We start from the raw sequence: 24,028 nt of genomic DNA, 5'->3' as shown, positions 1-24,028 counted from the left end.
AAAAGGCAGGGAAAGCCCAGCAGCTTTGCCACTGAAGGTGTTTTCCTAGAGATGGAGAGAATGGATGAGTAGTGCTCAAAAATAATAATAATAAACCAGTCCTGTCTGACAGACTTTGCATATTCTGTGCAGTGATGCAAGCCATACTGGCCAGCTCCTGGAGGGCTTGAGAAAAAGTCTCACCACTCTATACTTATAGACAACACAGATGGTTCCTCTTGAAGCTGGTCCCAAGAACCCAACCTGATTTTGGAGCATGGGTGTGACAACAGTTGTCATCCTGCACTCAGCACAGCTCTGGGATGAGGCAATGGCTCTGGGAGCTGGAAGGCTTCGTTAGAGCACGATGGGCTCTTGCTGAAGTGCTGGGAGGAAGGCCAGGGGTGTCATGGTGCCAAAACACTTCTGCACACAGGAATAGCAAAGGTAGCCACCCATATCCCTGCTGCCATTGCTCTGTGGGGGAAAAAAAAGAGATTTGAGAGAAGAGTGAGGCCGGAACAACACAGCCTTCTGCTCCCAGCCTTAGGCTCAAACCCACTGGACCAGATGAGAGTGCAATGATGCACCCAAAGCATTTCCTACCACCTCCCATGCAAAGAAATCCCCTGTGGGACAGTTTGCTTAATAGCTGCAAGCACTATGCAGGTTTTCTTTGGGGAAGGAAGAGTCTGGCAGTTGGTACCTCCTCCCATACACGCACATGGCTCTTTGCAATGATAGGGAGCGAATCCTGCTCTTATCACTGCTCATATCCCCTGCTGATGGATCAGGGCCATCTCTCATCTCCTGTCCCAGACATGGAGACCCACTGGATTTACTGTGTGCTACGTGACTGCACTTTTTGGGTGAGGATCAACCCCAGAGCAATAAAGCAGCACTCAAGCCAAAAATGGACCCAAAAATCAGATTGTCACCCTCTTGCTAGTTTACATACAGCTCCTGGCAGGGACAAAGCATGCTCTGATCATTCCCAGATGGATGTCTGATGGCCTCTGCAGAGTGAGGCAGATGCCCCAAGAGAAACTTGGCGTATGACAGAAGAGAAAATCCTAAACCACCTCCCACCTGAGATCACAGTCTCAGGAGAGAGGTCAAGACTAGAGTAACTCCATAGGAATAGCACCACCACCCCAAACTATGCATTCAAGAGGTCAGAAACAAAGAGCTGAGCCATGAGACACTCCTTGCTCACTTCCATAGAAATTTAGCACTGAAGTAGTCCCCTCCCCATGAGATAACTCAGAATTATGACACCCATCCCACGACAGGAACTGTCTGTGAAGGCTCATGACTGAAAACCACGATCTTATAGGTCTTTGGTGTGGCATGCTTGCTCAAGACCCAGAAGCAGTGACTGGAGGGGACGTACATGAATCAGAGGCAGCTTCTTTACGACCAGCCTGGTGCCAGATTGCAAAGTCTGTGTACACCGTTGTGCACAACAAGCAAGCCCGCTCTTCACAGCCTCACCCATCAGCTCCACTCGAAGGAAATGCTCCTAGGAGACAAGGAAAGCAGAACAACAATAAATAACACTCCCAGGGAGATGAGATATGGAAACAGTTGATTTTTGGGGGTTAATTTTTTTTTTTGAACGCCCTTGGAAATGACTTGCAATGGGGACTGTTTTTAAACGACTGCCAGGAAGTGCCTAGTGACAACAAAACCAAGCAGAACTCAATGGCAAGGAAGGAAGCAAAGTAAGGGCATGGCAAACAGAAAAGGGAACCTCGCTAAGGGAGGTTACGAAGGCAACATCCAAAAGGAAGGACTGGGGAAAAAATGCTGCACCACTGCAACTGAGTGTCTTGCTGCAGAAAGCACAGTGCAGAGCAGTGGGAATTGTGACAAGAGTGCTCTCAGCTATTGAGGAGGTCATAGTCCATCCTCAGCATGAATCTTCTGGTGAATCTCACCACAACCCTTTCTTTATGGTCCTTCATCACTAAAAGACCCTCCAAATGTCCTTGGAGGCACTCAAGGTCAGGTTGGAGAAGGCTCTGAGCAACCTGATTGAGCTTCAGATGCTCCTGTTCATTGCAGGAGGGGTTGGATGAGATGCCTGCTCAGATCCACATCAGGCAGTGCTGCTCAGACAAATTAACAGCTTTGCTTTGGAGGAGTGTGACACAAAGGGTATCTCTCAGGGCCCCATGTTGCTCTGCTCAAGGTTTTGCACACTTTGGAAGGATTTCACTTACCCCTGCCAATGCCAAAAGGTGCTCCAAGGACTGTGACATTAGCAAGCATTTCTTCGCACGTGTCACTGCAACGTAGAGCAGGTTCCATTCATCCTCAGCATACATGCCTAAATAGAAAGAAAGATCACAAATGCACAGCTCTGCCATGCTGTAACTTCAGCTGGTGCTCCTGAAACGACACCCAGAGCTTTTCCAGGAAAGCTGACCTTGCTTCCAGCAAGCCCTGCCTCTTCCTGTTGACCGGAGAGCATTAGAATAGGGTGAAAAACTGTAGACATTTATTTCAGACAGGATAAGTTTTAAGCAGGATAGATATCTATTTTGGCTGATATCAATGGAGGATTTTTCTCTCCCATTAAAAATAACTGCCCAATTTCCCACTCCTGTAATTGCCCTATCTCCAGCTCCATTCTGACCTGAAAAATGTTGGTTGCTTGACAGCTGTTTAGGAAAAAAAACCCAAAAAAGACTTCTGGAAGAAAAACTGGATGAGAATGACTCAATAGTTGATTAGGAAGGAAGGGAGATGTGAAGCAAAGGAAAGAGGAAATTTCTCTGGAAAGAGAGATTTATTATCTGTCTGTCTTTGTAAATGGCAAAATAACTGACTAGATAACAACCCATCATCACAGCTTGAAGCTGCCACTGGAGTAAATAAGAATACTTTCCTAACCTGGTCTAGGGAGCCTGCTTTGGCAGAAGGGTTGGACTAGATGGTCCCTTCCAACCCTTACAATTCTGTGTGATTCTGTGATAGTATGGGTTGAGATTTAGTCCAAAGCACCAAGACACTGGGAAAGGCTTAATAATTCATTCTGAAACTCTGTCCCCTATAGAATTTATTTTCTAATGAAAGATCTGAAAGAGGCACTTTGGAATGATGTTTGATACGGTAGGCCTTTTCCCATACAACATCATTATTTTGATGCAGATCCTGAGGCAGAGAGAGATTAAGTGACTTTCTCAAGGTCAGGCAGTGACTCAGAAGCAGAGATGAATGGCAGTCTTCATTCAAGGGCTGTGGTTTACACAGCAGCCTTCACTCCTCTCGTCACCAAAGGTCCCAGCATACCCTAATCCAATTGTTTCTCCATAAAGGGTGCAACCCTGGGGGCTCCCAACCACATCTGGTTGATCCTTGGGGTTAGCATGACCTGCATGAAGCTACTGATGAGTACATTGCCTTTAATAGCCCAGCTCCCTGGGGACAGTTTTGATGAACAGCTCCAGATTGGCTGTATTGTCATTCCTTATCATGGGAGAAAGCTTTGGGAAGAGTCAAGTGAAGGCTTTCTTGCATGATTTTCTACTAATAAAGACTTGTGTTTAATTTTAAATGCTCATGGGATGATATTCGTTGGCTTCCTGAGGTGCTAATGGATATCCTGGAGATCAGAAGTCCTGCAGCAGAGTGGTGATGCACTGGAACAGGCTGCCCAAGGGAGATGGTGGAGTCACTGCCCCTGGAGGTGTTCAAGAACTGTGAAGATGTAGCACTGAGGAACATGGGTTACTGAGCGTGGTGGGAACAAGCTGGGGTTGGACTTAAGCTACATCTTCTCCAACTGTAATGATTCTATGAATTATATGATTCTATGACTTGCACAGCAGCACAGTGAGACCAGAAGGGTGCTACATGGCTCAGAGCAGCATTTATCCCAAGTGTGGTCTCTCTGTGTTGTCAGAAGGGAACTACAAGATCAAATGATTTCTAGAACAGCATAGGCCTGCAAGATAAGCATCAGCATCACGCTCTGTTGTCCCATTTTTAGGTCAGGATGGGTGCCACACACAGGTATTCCCTTACCAATAAGGAATTGAGGTCTTCTCTGATTACTGTCACTGACACATGGTACGTCTACAAAGTCATCTGCAATCAGCACTGTGTCAAACTCCAGGCCTTTGGCTTGGTGGACAGTGCCTATTAGGTAATCTGTAACCAGAGCACATCAGAAAAACAAAGGAAAAAATTATCCACGTTGCTGCAGTGATTGATGTTTTTAATTTCACAATACCATTATTTCATTCTGCATGCATTTCACCTCTCCTCAAATACAAACTGGGAGCACAGTGCTGCTAACAGGAATGTAGATTGCTACAGGCAACTTCCCAGCCAAGTAGGACATCTGGTTAAAAGCAGCCCCAACCAGCAACACTCTTCGTGTCTGGTGAACTGTCAGTGTGATTGCTTTGTCCCCAGCTCAAGAATACAGCAAGTTGAAGAGCAAATGCAACAGCAATCACAAAAAAAGCAAAACAAAGACCTAGAACTTTCCACCTGTAGAAAATACTGCACACAGAGCTTTATTTGCCACTAGAAAAGCCAGGTTGAGCAATCCTTTGGTGGCAGGCTCATTATCCTGAACACCAGGACACCTTTATATATATACAGATATCTATATATGTAGGTAGATAGATACACCTTACTGTCCTACTTCCTTTCTCCCTAAAAAACCAACTTGCTCCAACCTTTTTGCAGAACGAGGTGGATTCAGCACTGAAGCTGTGCTGAAAAGAGACCTGAACTTGTTTCTTTATGACACAGCTTGGCTTTACCTGCCATAGCTTCTTGTGACACGTGGCTGCTCTCAATCTTCTGCACCAACTCAGGGATCCGCTCTTTGAATTTCTCCACTATCCTAATCTTCATTTCCAGCTCTTTGTCATCGACACGTGTCGCATATTCCTTCAAACCAATGAAGCCCTCAGTTTCTTCCCATCTTTTGATAAAGGAGTCATTTATCACAAGGTTTGCTGAAGGGAAAGTAGGAGATAATGCGTGTCCATTTAACAGGCACATATGATAGTGTTTATTTATTTCTAATCAAATTTCAGAGTAAATATTAGAGAAGGTGTGCAGCAGTGCATGTATTGGTGCTGTGGGATGCGAAAGCTTGGGGTGTACTCCTTGCTCTGCCACTGCTATGATCATACAATGGCTTCAGTTGTAAGGGACCTTAAAGACCACAGAATCATAGATGAGGTTGGGTTAGAAGGGACCTTGAAGATCATGAATCCTAGAATAACTTAAGTTGGAAGGGACCTTAAAGACCACAGAACCATAGAAAAGGTTGGGTTAGAAGATCATAGAAGAGGTTGAGTTGGAAGAGTCATTAAACATCATAGATTTTAAATGGATTTGAGGAAGGAGCATTCACTGAACTCACTCATTTCTGTTGCTAACGAGTTTCCTAAAAAGGCTGCAAACCTTTCATCCCTGGGGTAATTTGTAAGTCAAGGGGAAAAGCTTCTGAGCAACCTGAAAACGCTCAACAGAACTTCAGAGCCTGGAGCAGGAACTCAGAGGCAGCCCCAGGGCCCTTCCAACCTGCATTATTCCCTCCTCTCACCCAGATGGCAAGGAGTTTTCCTAGTAGTTCATGTTCCAGTGATCCAGTAACAGCATCAGTCATTCACAGCAGTAATAGACTGTTTCCCTGTGCTTCACACTTAACAATGCAATTTCTGCCAATTCTGCATATGAATTTCTGCCAACAGTGCATATGAAATTCTGCAGATTGTAAATGAATGACTCATTCCCTACAGAGAAAAAGAATAGTGAAGAGTTGAGGTGCTAAGGGATTTGATTTAGTAGTTCAGTGGGTAGGGATGGTGATAGGAGGATGGTTGGACTAGATGATCTTGTAGGTCCTTTCCAACCTAATGAACCTATGAACCTATAAATGAGACTTACAAACAACAACAAAACCCAACAACAACAACAAAAATGAGTGGACTTGATGATCCTTATGGGTCTTTTCCAACTTGGGATATTCTACCATTCTATGAATCCCAAAATAGGGAAAGCCTTCTGACAACTGAAAAACAAAATCAAATCAGAAAAATCAAAGGGTAAACATCTTAAAGTATCCGTTTATATCAATTTATTGGCCTCCTGCAGTCAAGATAAGGCATTGAAGAAGGATGCTGTGCAAGGCTCTGTAACAGAATATAATTCCCTGGAATATATAAGGGAAATATAAAACAATACACCTAGAAGCCCTCCATCACTGTTGCAAATAGTGGAACACCAGTGCTGCTCAGAGACAGAAGGGTGAGGATGCAAGAGTCCATGATTCTATGTACTCACCTCTTTCCCGTTCGTCTGCAGGTTGACTCAGCTTCCAAATATCATAAATTTTGCTCAGCCCAAAACGCACGAGCCCCTATAATACAAAAAATGTACAACAGTATAATGTACACAAGTAAAGGTGCTGCCCAGAGCTTACTTTCTTCTATCAGGAGATGCATTGGCCTTAAATGATATTTCTCACCCTGAATTGCTAAGACAACACATTTTGGTACAGAGCAGTCAGTTCAAACACCAACTGTTAAAGAACTTAAAATATCAGCCTAAAATTCAGACAACCAGGTTCGAACACATTTAGAACGAAGACAGTTTGTTCTCCCTGTCCTTTGACACCTCTAAGTGCAGAACAATGTCTCAAATTAAACCACAGCTCCTTGTGTTTCAGAGCATGAAGATGAATGACTCTTCTGAGGCTTCAGAAATGAGGAGCATTCAAATGTCCCTGCGATTCACACATGAATTTCTGCAGACATGCACACAAAGAGGAGTTGCTTACACTCAGTAGATCAATCGTATCTATTTCAAGGTGCACAGGTGTTGCTGCTACAAGTGCTGGCAGGCCTGGGGACATGCAAGACGTGTTGGCAATTCCTCCTTACCCCAATGATGTGTATTTTAATCTGCCTTTCTCTTCCAGCAAGCTTCACAGCGTCCTCAAACACACTGATGTTGCTTCGTGAGAGCATTGTTATCTTCCCTTCCATGCTGCCTCTTACATCACCTGCACAAAAAAACTGCCAGTTAGTGGGTATCTAAAAACCAAAGATCCTCATAAATCAGGATTCATCCAGAGATGCTTTGTTTTTTATGCCATAGCTCTGCAACACCTGGGCACTGAACAGAGCTGTGTAATGCAAGGATAGCACTTACCCTCTTGGTTTCCACCCACTAGTGTCTTATTCCTGATGCCCTTGCAGACATCCAGAATGGTTGCTCCAATGTAAGCTATTTCAGGACCAAATCTGAAACTCTACATGGAAAAGGGAAGGAAATAGCATGAACAGAAGAAGTTGTTATAACCTACAATAGCATTACTATATATGGAGTATACAAACTTCTGGCTGGCATTTCTCTTAAAAAAAGCATCCAAATTCCCCCAATTATTCCAAGAAACCACCCTTCCAGCCAAAGTAATAGGAATTGTGCAGTGAGATGGGAACATTCATATAGGGCAGAAGATGGTTTCCAGTCTCTCTGTTTCAATAAGACTCTTTCCCAGTAGAGATATGTCATTTCTGTCCTGTGGGCAGGGACTAGAGTCTCTGCTCCTGTGTAATTGTCCCTGGGTGCTGCCCCTTGGCAAGGCTGGCATGGTACAAGGGGGAAAAGGCAGTTTGAATGGACAGGCTTTTTGATGTCAGTTCTAGCTTAGAAGCAGGCTGCTGTTGAGCCCGTCTTGTTGGTTTAAGCTGGTTTATTCTTCACAGAGTCCTAAAGGTGCCTCCTTTACATTAGCTGCAAAAACCATGTAGCCATATGCACCAGGGTGAGCTTTCTGTTACAACAACAGCAGATTAGATAACCCAGCCTGGAAATGCAGACATCATTTGTGCTGAAAGGAGAGAGCTCTCTTCAGGGGTAAACTCAGATTAGCTGAAGCTGCTTATGAAAATCACGTCCTTGGTAGATGACCAGGACAGGAAATATGGACAAATAGTGCTGGTAGGACTAGCAGTACAAGGAGGATATCTGCCCCTGCACACTCAACAGGAACTGAGAACTCACACAGAAAGAGTGTATGTCCTCAAAATGGGTCATTCGTTAAGATCAATATCCTACCACCCATTTTTCAAGCTACATTTTTGAAGATCACTCCAGTAAGAGGTACAATGAGCATGGAGTTTGAAGAGCACACCACTAATCCATGCAAGTCAAATACTTCATGACCATGAACTCAAGAGGCCTGACAGATACCTTCTGAAGAAGGACATGAAATGTTTTCCACTCTATTTGTGATCCACCCAAAGCAGACTCTCATCATGGTTTAGTGAGCAGAGTAGTGATGGGTTGATGGTTGGACTAGATGATCCTAGAAGTCTTTTCCAACCTTAGTGATTCTACAGGCTCTTACCTGGGTCAGGTAGTAGATATGGGTATGAGGCACTGTGTAGAGGGTATTCACAGCACCTCGGAAGGAATAGATTTGCTGATGAGGGTCTCCTACCAGGATTACACCACATGTCTGTGACAGCACAATATCCACAATGGCTACAGAAAAACAACAGAGCATTAAAAGAGGACCTGCTCACAAAGCCAGAGAGAACTTTGTGTTATTTTGTGCCTGTAGAGTGGAAGGATCCCTTTCCTGACAACTTACAGTTCTTAAGAAGGGTTTAACACAGCTACAGTAGAAAGCAAGTGGCAGAAAAGTAATGAGAAGGGTGCAGCTCAGTGAGAACTCTAAGTATCCTCCCACTATTTTAGTCTGAGGGATTTTTCTTGGTCTGGGATTGCACAGCATTTAAATCCCACACGAGTGAGCCCAGCACAAATCCACCACTCATCCCCTTGACCTAAATGTTGACTTAGGGCACACACTGCAGTGAAACCCTTCAACTCATAGAATCACAGAATTGTAGGGGTAGAAAGAGACCTCTGCAAATTGTCCAGTCCAACCTCTCTGCTACAGCAGGTTCTCTACACTGCTAGCCTCAGGCCTCCAGCTGGACTCTGTGCCACTGATAAGGACCCTCTGAGCTCTGCCAGTCAGCCAGTTCTCAGCCTACCTCACTGTACACTCAACTATCCCATAATTACTAAGCTTACCTAGGAGGATGTTCTGGGATATAGGATCAAAAGCCTTGTGAAAGTCAAGGTACACAACAGCCATTGCTCTCCCTCTTCTATACAGCCAGTGATGACATTGCAGAATGCTACCAGCTTGGTTGAGCATTGATTTCCCCTTCGTAAATCCATGCTGACTACTCCTGATAACCTGCTTCTCTTCCACTTGCTTGGAGATGACATCCAGAATAAGCTGTTCCATCACAAAGATTTAATTCCAAGTGGGCCTCAGCCTTTGTTGTTGCATCCCTGCATGACCTGGCAACATTCCTACATTCCTTCCAAGTGGCCAGACCTATTTTCCACACATTCTGAAGGCTTTCTTCTTCAATTGAGCTTTTCCATGAGCTCCTTGCACACCCAGGCAGTTCTGACAACTTTCCTCTATTTCTTACTCTTATAGATGAACTGATCTTGAGCTTGGAAGAAGTGATGCTTGAATGTCAGCCAACTCTCTTAGAGTCCCCTTATCTTCCAGTTCTCTAGCCCATGGGATATCTCCAAGAAGATCCTTGAAATGGTCAAAGTCGGCTCTTCTGAAGTCAAGGGCTGTAATCCTACTTAGTGCCTTGCTTCTTCCATGAAGAGTTCAACCTGAACTCCACTATTTCATAGTTACTACATTTAAGGCTGCCCCCAACCTCCACATCCCCAATCAGCCCTTCCCTCTTGGTAAGGACAAGGCCTAGCAGCACATGTCTCCTTGATGGCTCCTTCACTACCTGTGTCAGAATGCTGTTCTTCCATGCACAGCTGGAACCTGCTGGACTGTTTGTGCCTGGCAGTGTTGCCTATCCAACAAACATCAGGATGACTGAAGCCCTCCAGAAGAACCAGTGCCTGGGATCATGAGGTTACTCCCAGCTGTCTCTTGAAGGCCTCACAAACTTCCTCCTCCTGATCGGGTAGTTTCTAAGTATACACCCACAACAGTATCACCCATATTAGCCTGTCGCTTAATTCTCACTTATAAGCTCTCTGTGGTCAGGTCTCCAAAGAATACGAGTAGGAAATGGTCTGATGAAGGCTCTGAGCTGATTTAACAGCTGTTGAAAAGACCAAGCCATCTTCTGCCCCTCTTCCTGTGTTCTTCAGCACGCAATTCAGTCCACTTAGAACTCCTTACAGAACCAAGTCAATCTGCTTTGCACCAGAGACCTAATCCTCATGTACTCCTATTCTTCACAGTGCAGTGATGGAGCACTGGCACAGGCTGTCCAGAGAGGTGGTGGAGTTTCCTTCTCTGGAGATGTTCAAGACCAACCTGGACACCTACCCGTGCAACCTGGTCTAGGGAGCTGCTTTGGCAGGGGGGCTGGACTAGGTGATCTCTGTAGGTTCCTTCCAACCCCTACAATTCTGTGTTTCTATGATTCATGTACCCCTGGCAAAGAAAGCCAACAAGAAGGTTAACCTAGGAAGGCTGCAGCTGTTTTATCACTCACCTGGAGTGCAGTCCTGTGCTTCATCAACAAAAATGGCATCATATCCTGAAAGTTGAGGCTTACTGAGCTGCCAGAGCTTCAAATACCCTGTGAAAAAGAGAGAGGGTCATTTGCTTGTCTTGATCTCTTAAGAATAACAGCTTCTGGCCCTATTCCAAGGCCTTTCTGGCTTGGAAATTGCATGACTGCTCACCACCTGAAGGCTATTTGACATCCATGCTCTCTTACCATCACAGGTGATCTTGTATTTCCTCTCTACATCTCCATCCAGCTTCTTCATATTATGCCATATCTCTTTTGCTTCTTTCACATTGATCTAGAAGAAGAAAATAAAAGGGTCTGCAGAGATTGTTTTGAGCAGAAAGAATCCAGGCACAGCAGACCTCAGAACAGTAGAGAGGCTGGTAAAGGCAAGTCATGAGCCTGCAGTACTGAAATGCAATATTCCATCTAAATTCCTTTCCTCCTTCCAGACAACTTCTGAGTTGAACTGCAGACTGGATTTCTGCCAGCTGAGCTGGATCTGATCACACGTGATCAATGCAGAGCAGAAAGGTTTATCTTCACAATTCCAGTCCATAGTCTGAAATGTCAGTTCTTTAATGGTTGTTTGTACTCCAGATTAGAATGTTTGGGTTTGGCTTTGCCTATTGAAATGACAAATGAAATGTTTCTTGTGTTCACGTGTAATATCACTCTGCCACTCAGGCACTGATACAAATGCATGCAATCTCTTCTTTTTCCCTTGTAGGGAAAGAGACATTTGCAATGTGCAGCAAGAGATGTAAATCCACTCTCCAGATGCCAGCTGTGCACGCAATCAGACTCCAGTTCCTTTGGATTTGTCACCAGAGGAAAAACACTTTTTGACAGTCAGTTTTGAAGCATGAAAACTTGTGAACAATGAGATTTGGGATGACTACAGCCCACAGCCTACTGCCACTGTAGAAATATTCTAAGCCTTGCAGCACAACTCTTCTTTCAACATGGGTACTCACTTCCTTTTCTTCTGGGCTGACAAGTTTTTTCTCTCCGTGGGTGTTTTTGAACCAAATTGGTGTGTGCTCTTCACAGATCTCTTCATCTGAAGAGGCAAAAAAGTTTTCAAGGGTCTGTGAGACCGTTTTCCCCCTTATGAAGACAGACTGTTCCTTACGGTTCTGGATAAGAAAACTCACAGAGTACGCCGAGAGCTTCGAGAAATTCAGTTTGCCTTTCTCTTTATAGCTGCACCACAAAAATTAAGAGATGTTGAAACACATGCCAGAAGTCTACTGGAGAAGCTAGCTCATGATGCACACTAACACTCACAGAAGCTGTTATATACACCCTATTTTGACTTGGTAATGTAACACCTTAAAAATCTGTACCTACCTATCCTCACTATACTCCTGATGGAAACACAGACTGATTCGTTTTACAGATTTTTATAGATGGAATATCAAGGCAGAGAGGTATTCCCATAATTTACCCTGCAATTACAGAGTGTTCTCAGTACAAAGCAAGAGGATTCCCTCTTCTTTTGTGACGTGCCTTGTTTTCCCTTCTTATTAGAATTATTAGCACAACTCAGGCTATGAAAAACCCTCCTCTGCTAAAGGAAAGCAAAGTTTAGAGCCACTGAAGTGCAATGTGAGCAAATTAGGCCAGAAAGTGGAAAAATCCATTCTCAGTGGCTGTCTCCCTGTAAAGGGCTCCTTGGCTACAAACATAAGCAGGATGAAAAGCCTCAAAACAGCTATGGGAAATGAATCTGTTTCCTCAGGCTCACGTGAGTGCTAAAACCACTGACCCATCCAATCTGAAAGGCTTTGGAAACTGTAAAATCAGAGTCTGACTTGAAGCAAGTGACAGAAATCAGCTGTCTCCCCTATTATGTCGGCTGTCTCGAGTTCAGATCTTCCCTTCCTGCCACCTCTTCCCATCTCCCCTAGGGAATAAAAAATTCCCACTCACTGTTTGCCAACGCTTCCAAATGCTAACGAGTGAAAAGTCTTGCATGTAACATTTCTGGGGAAGACGAGCCTGCCCCTCTCTGCCACAGCTTTATTAAATGTCACGTAGAGGAAATTGAGATCAGCAAACTTTTCTGCGTACTTCACCAACGTTGAGGTCTTTCCTGTACCTGAAAAACAGAGTTACAAGAAATTATTGTCAAGAATGAATGAACCTGCACACCTTCTGTTAGCACTGCCCTCCTGTACTAACTGCAGAGCAGGGCTATTGGCACCCAGTGGAATTTATTCACAGACTCGAATGAAATCAGAAGCCACAGAGCAGAGCAGCTTCGAAAAATTACACTCTGCAGACCAAAAGCTCTGAAAAATAATCATTTTGCCCTCCAGTATTCTAGAAGCCTGAGTGCACATGGAGATATCAGCTCCCTTGAGAGGCAGCTTGGTAAATGAAACATCAAAATTGCTCTTCTGAATGATTCATGAGTTCCTTTTGAGTGATGCAGCCCGGATCATGAAAGGAATGGTACCAAAGCCTAATTCATCCACATTTTGCATTCACATTGTGAATGTGACACTGATACACTGCTGAACCCCCCTAGAGAAAAGTCTGAGGCTGGTGCTTCTGAGACCTTCTACAAGCAACACAGATGCAGAAAGATAAAGCTATTCTTCTGCAGCATCATTACATTTATCTAACAGATGCTTTGGCAAGGATCCTCATCCACCAAAGAAGAGAAGGGAGAAGGGTAACAAGGTTTCTAAGGCTCTTATCCACTTTGTCTGGTTGTGGTTACACATAATCTGTCAAGAGTTTGTGAACATGCCCATTTTTGTCATTTGGACACAGTGACTTTGTACAGTCACACAAAACCACCACCGTATTGCTTGGGATAGTATGTCCCTTGGCAGACAGCATCCATTAGCTCTGAGCCTCAGGCACAGTGTCTTTAAAGCAAAGACATCATGCTGCAGGTGAAAGGAGATGATTTACTTTTCCCTCACCTTTTAAATAGGCCTCCTTGGGTTTATACAGTTTTCCCTTTTCAAAACAGAGCATGAGAGCAGAAGATCTCTTGGCTTGCATTGCTGCTCTTACCTGCAAATGCCATAATTTTCACTATTTGACCACGCTCAATTTTGTGATTCAAAATCCTTTGCTGTTCATGGGTCAGTTTCACTTCAGATAAACTACTAAAAAAAAAATAAGAAAAAAACCCTAAGGAATTAAGAATAAATATTCTCCCACATAAATACATTTAATAGCAGAAGGAAACCCACAAATGATTTATCCCGTCCCATAAACAGGAGGTTGGCACTGGGGCAACTTGGTCATTGTGCAGTACCTGCAAAAAAAGTATTACCTTCCACAGATTAAGGCTGAAGAGAGCAAAAGTAAAAAGTAAACTTTGTGAAAGTTATATAGGAAAAGACCTTCTCAAGGGCACTCAGCCATGCTTTCAAAAGAAATTTTGCACCTACTTGGCTTAGGCTCACTGAAAGCAAACAGCATCTTAGAGTTTGAGGTGTCTTGTTGGTTTTGAGAGCATGTATCTTAAACTGCTCTCAGATTCCTCAGCAGACAACATCAGTTATTTCTGCCTCACATGGGAGCTGAGAGCTGTGATTAATGTTGAGAAAGGCATTCAGCACTTCCTGCTGGAGTGCAGCTGTTTTATTCATAAAGGTCTGAAATTCATCATCAGCCCACAGTGTGAACCAGCTCTTCTCCCCCACAGGATGTGGAAAGGTATAAAGCCTTCTCCAGATATCCTTGACATTTCAGTACCTGCCTGCTTTCAGTATCTGTCTGCTTTATTTTTATTGAACAAGCAAATTTCTGCTTAGGGAAAAAAAATACTTAAAAAGGGAGGAGGAGAACAAAAGGTCTGTGAAACCAAGAAGCAATTAAACCCATCACTTGTTCACCTTCAGTTCTGTTTCCATTATGGTCTCTGTCACTGTCGTACAACAGATAATGGGTGATTTTATTGGATTCATCTTTTCTAGACCTCTGTGAAGGATGAAAGCATTACTGTGGATAAGGACAAGGAGGCTAAGTGACTCAACCCAATAAAAGGAGAATCGAGTCTAGCTCTCCAAAGGTCACTAAAGTTTTTTACTCTTAACTGCCCTTCCTTTCTAGGAAACAAGCTATCATCTAGTGACAATTCTGAGCAATTGTATATATAACAGTTAATACATAACAGTTACCAAACAGGATTCTGAAAAGAGGAGCTGAATCAATGTCCTGCAGCTGTATTCACAGGTGAACCTCCATGTGACCTGCACTACAATCTAATCATCATGCCAGCTTTCTTCTTACATGGCTGTAACCTACATTTCTAGAGGAACTGGCTGTTAAAATTAAAGCAGCACAGTCCCCTCTTTCCAAAGCACCTTATCTACAGGGAGAGCTGTGATTTGGGAGTACATTTAGGAGTGATTCAGGCTCTGCAATATTTCAGCAGCCACTACCTGGACCAGAAGTCCTGCCTGCAGCGTGAAGACAGCATTTCCTCTTCTACCACCCGTGGTGCAGTCATAGAAGCATTTTCCATCAGATACAAGCAGTAGAAAATATTGTAATGGATCCTGGCAGGAAGGAAAAAAGGGAATCTGTCATTTTGAGGAATCATCAATAACGTATTAAACTTCTGCAGCCCCCTTTAAAGACACCAACATCTTGAATGCTTTGTGAGTTGTAGAAACAGTACTGGTCTTTCAAAGTGCAGCTAGTTATACCTTGAAAAGTGACTGCAAAGGCACCATGGGGTTGTGGTCTCTCCCTTATTTCTGCTTTGGGTTTAGAAATGTTGTGTTTCAGGATCTGCCATTCAAACGTGACCTGGGATCAGAGTCCACAGGATCCTTGTGTTCTTCCAAACCACTCTCAGTAACAGGGTGCAGGGGCAGTGTGAGACAGAATCTGGGGTTAGTTTGGACCTCTAAAGTGAATCAGTTCCAGTAACTGTCTGAAAGTGATTTTACACTAGCGTGTTAGCCCTGACAGTGCTTCATGGTGCTTTGTAAGTACAAAGAGAGGAGCATAGTAACTCCATGGCTTTAAATTAACTGCATGCTCAGACCCACTGGCTGCTCTAAGAGCTGTAAAGAGGTACAAGACAGTTTCTAGAGGGCTATTTACATCACTGTGAGCTAAAACCTTGTGTGGTTTGAAGAGACAGTGGTAGAAGAGAGGTGGTCATTCATATTTCTGCTCATCTGCTCCAAGGAGATGGGACGTAGGTGTCTCTGACCACGAGTGAATGACACTGTCTGCCACATCTTCAGCAGACTTTCACTCAAGTTAATTACCTTAGCCAGCAATTAGCAGTTACTGATAGGCCAAACAAGCACCCTGACTTCCCTGGTTGGTGGAAACAATGAACTATGCTGTGCCTAGCTGTACAGACAGCAACTTACAGAACTCTTCTTTCTGGCTACAGATGTGTTTTCCACTGCAGCTCTTTTCCTGTCTTCCAATATGAATGTGTGTTCTTATTCCTTACTTCATCCTCAGTGCAATTCTGAAGCAACCTGTGGGCTCTTATTTGCATTACAAGGCACTCTGTGATCAAAAAGTGCAGAAAGAACCACTGTACACAGTGTCCAGGGGACTTGTAGTGCCTTTGAGGAGTGAAGTGAGAAATAAACCTCAGGAAGGTAATACCTGCATTAAATTCTTTTTAACTAATACACTTTTTTTTTTTTAATGAAACACTGGAACAGGTTGCCCAGAGACATGGTGGATGCCATATCCCTGAAGACATTCAATGTCAGGATGGACAAAGCTCTGAGCAGCCCAATCAAGCTGTAGCTGTCTCTGTTCATTGACTAGATGGCTTTTAAGGGTTCCTTCCATGTCAAACGATTCTCTGATTCTATGCAGAAAGTTTCTACAGTTACTTTGAAAACTGCTCACCTGTTAGTGATGGCAATGTTCTTCTCCCTCATGGCATACAGCAGTGTGGCAATGCAGTAAAGTGTCTCAGTCACATCCACAACAGAGAGGGAAGAGCAGGGTCTCTGCAGATATGCCATCAGCTTTTGGATGTCACGGACACCATCAGAGAAAAGCACCATAGCTGTGATGATGGCCCACATGTTCTCAGGCTGGGAACAACAAGGAAGACTGAGCAAAAAGCTTTGAGCCTTTGGTCAAACTGAAACAGCACTGATGCCACGATGAATTATTAAATTCTATTCCACCTCCCTGAACAGTACAGAGTAAAGCTTCAAAGGGAAAACCTCTAGATGCGGAAGGGCAGATATAGCCTCAAAGCACCAACAACTGTGGGGTGAAGGAGAGGAATAATCATTAAACCTACCCCTGTCTTGCTCCGTAAGTGTGGTAATTTGTTTGCAATACAGACTTCAGCCTTTGAGAAGAGGTGGTGTCTCTTCAAACACTGAAGGACTGCACTGGGATCTACGTTCCTGCTGGTGGGAATGGCAGAGACACACCTGCATGGAAGGGGAACAGCAGCATTTGTAAATAAGCCTTCTTAAGTAAGTGCACCCACATCCCATGGTGAATCCGTGTGGACTACTCCTGATGATTTTCTTGTCTATCATATCTGAAAATCATTTCCAGGATCATCCTGCTCCACTACCTTCCCAGGGATGGAGGTGAGGCTGAGTGGCATGGAGTACCCTAGGTCCCCTTCTTGCCTTTACTGAAGGGTCTTCCTTAATCCACACTCTCCTCCTGGTTTCTGGTCTTCCTAGTGAAGACTCAGGTTGGAGACTGAGATTGAAGAAGGCATTCAGTGTCTTCTCCATCTCCTGTGTCACTGACTTCCCCATCTCATTCAGCAGTGAGCGTGTGTTTTCCCCACTCCTTTTAATGTCTCCAATGTACTCACAGAAATCCTTGTTGACTTTGATATCCCTGCCCAGATTCAATTACAGCTGAGCTTTGGCTTTCCTAATCTCATCTTTGGAAGCTTGGATAATGTATCTCTGTCCCTCCTAGTCTATCCAGCCCTGCTTCCATGTTCTGTGTACTGCTTTTTTACGTTTGCATGTGGCCAGGAGCTACTTGTTTATTCATGTATGCTGCCTGGCATTTGTGCCTGTCTTCCTATGCATTGGAATGGACCACTCTTGAGCTTGGAGGAAGTTGTCCTTGAATATTAATCAGCTTTCCTGGGACCTTCTTCCTCCCAGGGCCTTATCCTACGGGCCCTTCCAAGCAGATCTTTGAAAAGGCCAAAGTCTGCTTTCCTGAAGTCCAGGAGTTTCATTTTCACTTTCCTTCAATGCCAGGGCTAAGCTCAACTCCCTAAATACAGCTGCTAAGTTCCATTTAGTACCTTGTGTTGCTTCACAAAACAAGATTATATGCTATAGGTCCTGAGGAATACCTGCTCTTATTTCGGATTCCTCTGAGCATCAAATGATGCAAGATTTGAATTAATCATAGAATCATAGAATTGTTTGAGTAGGAAGGGACCTTTAAAGGTCACCTAGTCCAACTCCCCTGAAATGAAAAGAGACATCTATAGCTTGAAACTTGGACAACTAAGAAACTTGGATTTCCAACTTATTTCTGTGCCTAAAGCCATGTAGGCAAGCACTTAACAGTTCTGTTACATGGACATACACGTAAATACTTTGCTGCAGCAAGCTGTTAGCCTGCAACATCCTCCTGGCTGTCTCAAAGTCTCCTTCCAGAAGACAGATCCACATTGCTTTTCATCCAATTTGACTCTTCTTGTATTATTTAACTGCCATAAAAAACTGTTCCCTAGTATACAGATATCTGAATGGAACAGTTGTTTGTAACAAGGACCCAGCTTGGGCTTATTGCTGAGCTCTAGCAGACAGCCAGTACTGCTCCAAGAAAAAAAAAAAGTCTCTCAGGAAAGAAAAGTATGAAGATATATTGAGATGGGAGTAACCAGGAACAGGAGCTCAAATCTCACAGTCTTCATGAAACACTTGCATTTTAACTAAACCCAGTATATGCTGAGCCCCTATGAGACCTCTGCTGATCAGGAGTGGTGAAATGACAGACCCACAAAACATAATCAACGAGACACTGAAAGGGATGCTTAAGTAGAATCTCACTCTCTTCAGTGTGGTCACCCTGCAGGAAGCAGGGCCATTTATCTCCTGGAAATTCACAGGATAAAATGGGAGAAGACCCACAGCAATGAAGGTTTGAGGATATACAGCTTCAAAGTGCTGAAGCAGACTAACCTGATGAGCCCCAAGATACATTCTTCATGTTGATCTGTTATGGCAAAATCCTGCAAGACCTGCTCAACCCTGTGCAGAGCCATGTCTTCCTTCATCAGGTACTGATGGTACAGCTTTTTCCAAGGGATGAACTGGAATGTGAAACACACACCACCACCTTTCTTCTCAAGAGTTCAGGAAAACAGGCTCCTGTCAACAAGCTAATCAACATGACTTTCAAAGAAGACATGGACTTCAAACAGTCCCTGGAGCTCGATGGAAACAGGTATCTAGGATGAGACAGAGGAGAGAAGAAAAAGGACTTGTTCCTCATAGCCTGCCAACAATAGGCAGTTTTTTCTAGAGCAATGGGAACGAAGCCCTGCCCACCCACATCCTGTTGCTTGGACTGTCTGGGCAAAAGTTGATCAACAGCAGGTTTACAACTGTTTGCACTGTGAGGGCCTTGACCATAGGTGAACCAAGCTCTGTAAAAACAGAATTAAAGGTCCTTCTCTTAAAACTAACCTACAGCAGATACCACACACATGCAGACATGTACGCAGCAATGAACATGGGCTGTAAAAACATATGGCCCAGTCTGGTAGCCACAATTTCCTGGTTGGAAAAAACAGTGTGCAAGGAAAGGTATGAAAGGGGATTTGGGGGAGTGTTACAGGATGTTCTTTCCATGTATGGGAAGAAAGCATCAAGTTACCCCAGCTGTCATCTGAGGAGATATTCACTGTTGTGGATGCCAAAAATATCTAGGAAGAAAGGACGTGGGCACTAGTGAATAATAAAGGGATTTAAAGGTACAAAAAAGGACAGAGATGCTCCTACAGCAACCACAAGATTGAGAAAGAGCAGAGCAGTAAGAGAAGGGACAGGCTCAAATCGACGTCACAGCAGTCCTCACCCGTGGGTCACCAACAATATCTCTCCAACGGTGGCACACCAGGCTCAGGCTTTGATACAGATCAGCCACTGGTAGGAAAGCAAAGATGCTCCTCAGGACCTCATCAGGCAAATCTTCAATGCTTCCCTGAGGAACTTCCCAGTTCCGAGTCCCCAGGAGCCCGTAGTGTGCGTCAGGGACTGGCTCAATCTCCATATCATCATCAAGTTCTTGTTTGATTTGACTGTGCTCAGGATGAACCAGCACTGCCTTCTTCTCAGGCTCACCCCACAGATCATGCTCTATCTGGAGTCTGCCTGGAGCTGTGGCTGACAGAGGCCGTTTTCTTGAGTTTTCCATGTAGTCATCCTCTGGAAATGGAGAGGAATCACCACTTGTCTCCATCACATTGCAGATGCTGCTGTCATCATCTTCAGCAAAGAAAGGATCTGGTCGCTCCTCCTTGATGCTTACATTCTTTGTCCTACCAGCAATTGCGTGCTGTGCCTGAGAGGTCTTGAAGAAATCTGTGATGTTCTTCTGCTGCCCTTGGGCTACGGAAAGAGGAAGAGTATCAGTGAAGTCAACAGAAACAGCACAAAGCACACTGCTCCTGCCTGAGCTAACAAGGAGACTTGAGGTTGTATGTGGCAGTAGCTTCAAGGTCTGAATCCTGCACTGCACCAAGAGAAAATCACAGCACCAACAAGCCTGTATCAGGCTGCCCCAACTGTAGAGTAAAGGAGATGGACTCTTTTAAGAGGACCAACAGCCATTTCCTGACAAACACTTCCTGGCTGCAGTGTCAGAATGCACTGGAGACCATAAACAAAACTGAAACTTGGCAAAAGACTGCTTCCAGCCTCTCTCCTGGACAGCCACACACTCCATGAAGCCCATTGATTCAACTTGTCAGCACCAAGAATGCACTAGCACCACTCTGTCCTGCTCCTGGTCTGCAACACATCTTAGCTAAGAGTAAATCTGGAAAAAAAAAAGAAAAGAAAAACAAAACCACAAGCAGCTACTGATGATTTTAACACATTTTGTTCCTGGATGCTTACAAAAGTGAAGCTTAAAGAGGTCTCATTCACAAGGTACTTTTTAAGAAAAAAAGAAAAAAAAAAAGCTAACCTACTAAATCCTACTGATGCCTGAGTCTTGTTTGAGCTCAACTTGCCTTTCCCTCCAACGTCACAAGTTCAAGGATGGATGAACCAAACCCATTTTGCTCCATAGTAATTTTTCTCCCCCAGATCACTCAGGCTTTAAGGCAAACAGCATACCTCTTGGTTGTCTCCTTGTTCTATGGGTGGGTTGGAGGCCCCTGTTGACATCTCCTCTGCTTTGCCTTTGATTCAAGGGCTGTGTCAGGGAGGACAAACCTTCAGTGCTCTGACTGAGAGCTCTGCAGTCATCAGCTGTAAGGTGCATTTTCTTAAATCGCTTCACTGCTTTGCCAACATGCAAAAATAAACAACAAAGCAAAAGGAAAACTTAGCAAACAGTTGTCTGGCGAATGCAGATAAAGAAATTTCAACTCAGAAGTGTTACAATGCAGTCCCAGTGTTTTGGTCAGGAGTTTCTCCAAATAGTTCCCAAGAGGAGCTTTTACAGCTCAGAATCACAGAATTGCAGGGGTTGGAAGGGACTTCTGGAGATCACCTAGTCCAACCCCTGTGCTAAAACTCCCTGATGCAATGCAACATCTGGACCACTTTGCTCCAAGTCTTCATCTTGTGATGCTTGAGACTCAGAACAAAACAGGGCAACGTAAACCCAGAATCTGTGTACATTTTGTGTATTTAGGCCCTGGAGCGTGTTCAGAGAAGGGCAACAAAACTGGTGAGGGGCCTGGAGCACAAGTCTTATGAGGAGCGGCTGAGGGAGCTGGGATTGTTCAGTCTGGAGAAGAGGAGGCTCAGAGGAGACCTTATTACACTCTACCACTTCCTGAAGGGGGGTTGTGGTGAGGAGGGGGTAGGCCTCTTCTCCCTGATAAGTAATGACAGGACGAGAGGGAATGGCCACAAGTTGCGCCGGGGAAGATTTAGATTAGACCTGAGGAAGCATTTCTTTTCTGAAAGAGTGGTCAGGCACTGGAATGGCCTGCCTAGGGAGGTGGTTGAGGCACCATCCCTAGCGCTGTTCAAGAAGCGTTTAGATGAGGTGCTAAAGGACTTAATTTAGTAGTTGGGTAGAGATAGTGATAGGAGGATGGTTAGACTAGATGATCTTATAGGTCCTTTCCAACCTTATGAACTTATGAACTTATATTAAGGAATCAAATAAAGACAGCTGCGTGAAGACAAGGTGTCACTGGGAGAACAGCAAGGGACCCTAAGCAGTGCAAATCCCTGAGGCAGACAGCAGGGACTAAGAAGGATGGTTAGGAAGACAAGCAAAATCATTCAAAGAGTTTTGTTCTTTTGGTGTTTTTGTTTTTTAAGAAAATCTTACTAGATATCTGCAGGAATTCCTCTCTTCTTTAAGCTGAGCAGCCAGCAGAAGTCATATAAAAAAAGTAACTTGCACCAACGGTGAACACACACAAAGAAACCGAAGCCACCCCACAGGGTGGGCTTTCTCCTGATACGAGAATTACCAGCAAAACATTGTTTTATCACTACCCTGAGCTGCAGAAGATATGCTTCTCTGGCATATCTGAGGCAGCCAGGAGGGTAACAGGAGGCAGGATCCAGGGGTAAGCTCGTTTCACTTGCAGTGCTTCTTCTTTTTCATCCACGTTAGCTTTGTGGGGCAGCACTCAGAGTGCCTGTGGAGCTCCTCATTCCACAAAATGGGGCAGGCAAGCAGAAAAACAGCAAAGCAAGGCAGACTGCAAGCAAAGGAGGAGGAAGTCAAAAAATGCCCTTTCTCACTTGATACTGAAAATGTTCAATGGCTCCAATTGTTGGAGTACCTCAGTTCTCCTAAGCATGAGGTTGTGGTGAATGTCAGAACTGGGGAACCAGCTTTATCAGAGCTGGTTCCCCAGTTCTGACATTTGCAGAGAGCAAAAGGTCTCATGAGAGATAGGATGCAGGATGTCCCCCCCACTGCAAAGGGCCCCATTACCTAGCTTCCACCCCAGTGCCAAGGAACCCATTGCCAAGGACAACCCCCACGACTGAACATGATGAAGTGCTCCCCTGTTTCCAAGGACCTCCCTTCATTGCCAAGAGGCTTGCTGCTGAGGTATCCATTCCCAAGCGTCCCCACTACTGCTAAGGGCCCCCCTTCCTTGCCAATGGCCTCCACTCACTGCCAAAGGATCCACCATGAAGATCCCCCCTACTACAAAGCAACATCCCCTTTGCTCTCACTTCCATGGGCCAATAGCACTCCTGTTTCCACAAACTTCCTTCTGTTGCCAAGAGACCCATTGCCAAGGGACTTTCCATTATCAAGAGATGCATAACTAAGTGTCCTCCCTACAGCAAAGACCCCCCCTCCCATTGCCTAGGGACCCCCTTGTTCCCAAGGGGTCACCCAATTGCCTAGTGAATCCATTACCAAGGTGTCCCCTACGGCAAAAGGATTCACTGCCTATTACTCAGCCCTCACCTAAATTGTCAAGGGAGTTCCTAATTGCTAACTCCTCCTCCCAATCCCCCCCCACCTTTGCCAAGGGACCCCCCTTCTGCCATAGGACCCCCTATTAGTCAGGGCCCCCCCAACCAATGGACTTCCCCCATCACCAAAGGATCCATTACCAAGTTCCCCCCATACTTCTAAGGGACCCTCCTCCTTATTTCCAAGGACCTCCCACTGCCTAGGAACCAAGGGCCCTCCTACTGCAAAGAAACCCATTGCTGAGGATCCCCTTCATGGCTAAGACCCCCCACCCCACACTGCTAAAGAATCTGTCACCAAGAGCCCCCGACCGTTTACCAAAACCCCCTCCCCATTGCCAAACTCCCAATACCGCCGCTCCCCTCGTTCCCAGCAACTCCTCAGCTCTCCCCCCTTCTAAAACTTATCACAGGTGCCCCCCCCTTTACCCCTCTCCATGACCAAGGCCCTCTGCTCCGCTCCTTCTATGGCCGCAGCCCCCCCGTATCGCTAAGGGGAAACACCCCCATCACACTCACTCCACTTCCGGCAAGCTCGGCCCTGCCTCCGCGCGCCTCCAGCCAGTCGCTCCCCGCCTCCTTCAGCTGACCAATCAGAGGACTCCCAGCTATGCGGTGCTGGCCAATGGCGAGGCACTTCCGGGTCCGGCCTTGTGAGGGCGGGTGAAGGCGCTGCGGGGCCGAAAGAAAACGATCGCGGAGTTTGGTTACCACAGCCCGTGCCGAGTGTGTGTGTGACGTCACGCGTCTGCTGATTACGTCACGTTGACGTCACATGGCGGGAAGAGCTCGGGTGGGTCTTAAGGGAGGGGTCAGACCTGTCCCGGTGTCGGTGTGGCGCTGGGGGTGTTGGGGGGGGGGGGGGGGTAGGAAGTGAAGCTTGTGGGGGTT

At 45.1% G+C, this 24,028-nt stretch overlaps 1 protein-coding gene across 6 annotated transcripts; it reads right to left on the bottom strand.

Moving 5' to 3' along the window:
• Positions 1 to 128: 128 nt before the first annotated feature.
• Positions 129 to 23,594, bottom strand: FBH1 (F-box DNA helicase 1). Of its 6 annotated transcripts, XM_065743822.1 has the most exons (22): positions 23,567 to 23,589; positions 22,023 to 22,401; positions 20,849 to 21,013; positions 19,584 to 20,116; positions 18,686 to 18,816; positions 16,810 to 16,945; positions 16,404 to 16,594; positions 14,957 to 15,073; positions 13,578 to 13,672; positions 12,480 to 12,648; positions 11,522 to 11,750; positions 10,752 to 10,839; positions 10,524 to 10,610; positions 8,366 to 8,502; positions 7,165 to 7,264; positions 6,894 to 7,015; positions 6,295 to 6,370; positions 4,761 to 4,958; positions 4,012 to 4,137; positions 2,205 to 2,311; positions 1,373 to 1,501; positions 129 to 456 (listed from the first exon to the last, which is right to left on the bottom strand). In XM_065743822.1, coding segments are annotated over exons 2-22 (3,057 nt in total). In that variant the 5' UTR covers positions 22,024 to 22,401; positions 23,567 to 23,589; the 3' UTR covers positions 129 to 336. The 6 variants fall into 6 exon arrangements, with proteins under 6 accessions (XP_065599894.1, XP_065599891.1, XP_065599892.1 ...); XM_065743819.1 differs by lacking the exon at positions 22,023 to 22,401 and having other exon boundaries at positions 23,567 to 23,594; XM_065743820.1 differs by lacking the exon at positions 22,023 to 22,401 and having other exon boundaries at positions 13,578 to 13,669; positions 23,567 to 23,594.
• Between the last annotated feature and the right edge of the window lie 434 nt (positions 23,595 to 24,028).

The sequence above is a fragment of the Cyrtonyx montezumae genome, unplaced genomic scaffold, assembly GCF_038088225.1.
Source record: "Cyrtonyx montezumae isolate F1298 unplaced genomic scaffold, pur_monq_1.0 scaffold_3, whole genome shotgun sequence".
In the NCBI taxonomy this organism is placed as follows: domain Eukaryota; kingdom Metazoa; phylum Chordata; class Aves; order Galliformes; family Odontophoridae; genus Cyrtonyx; species Cyrtonyx montezumae.
The sequence above is the reverse complement of the archived record's forward strand: the minus strand, read 5'-3'. Positions and strand labels throughout refer to the sequence as shown.

Coding starts and splice junctions, on each gene's coding strand:
- FBH1 (XM_065743819.1), bottom strand. Junction 20,117..20,848: donor AACAAGGAGACAACCAAGAG/GTATGCTGTTTG, acceptor CTCTTTCCGTAG/CCCAAGGGCAGCAGAAGAAC. Junction 1,502..2,204: donor ACCTTTTGGCATTGGCAGGG/GTAAGTGAAATC, acceptor CTTGTCTCCTAG/GAGCATTTCCTTCGAGTGGA.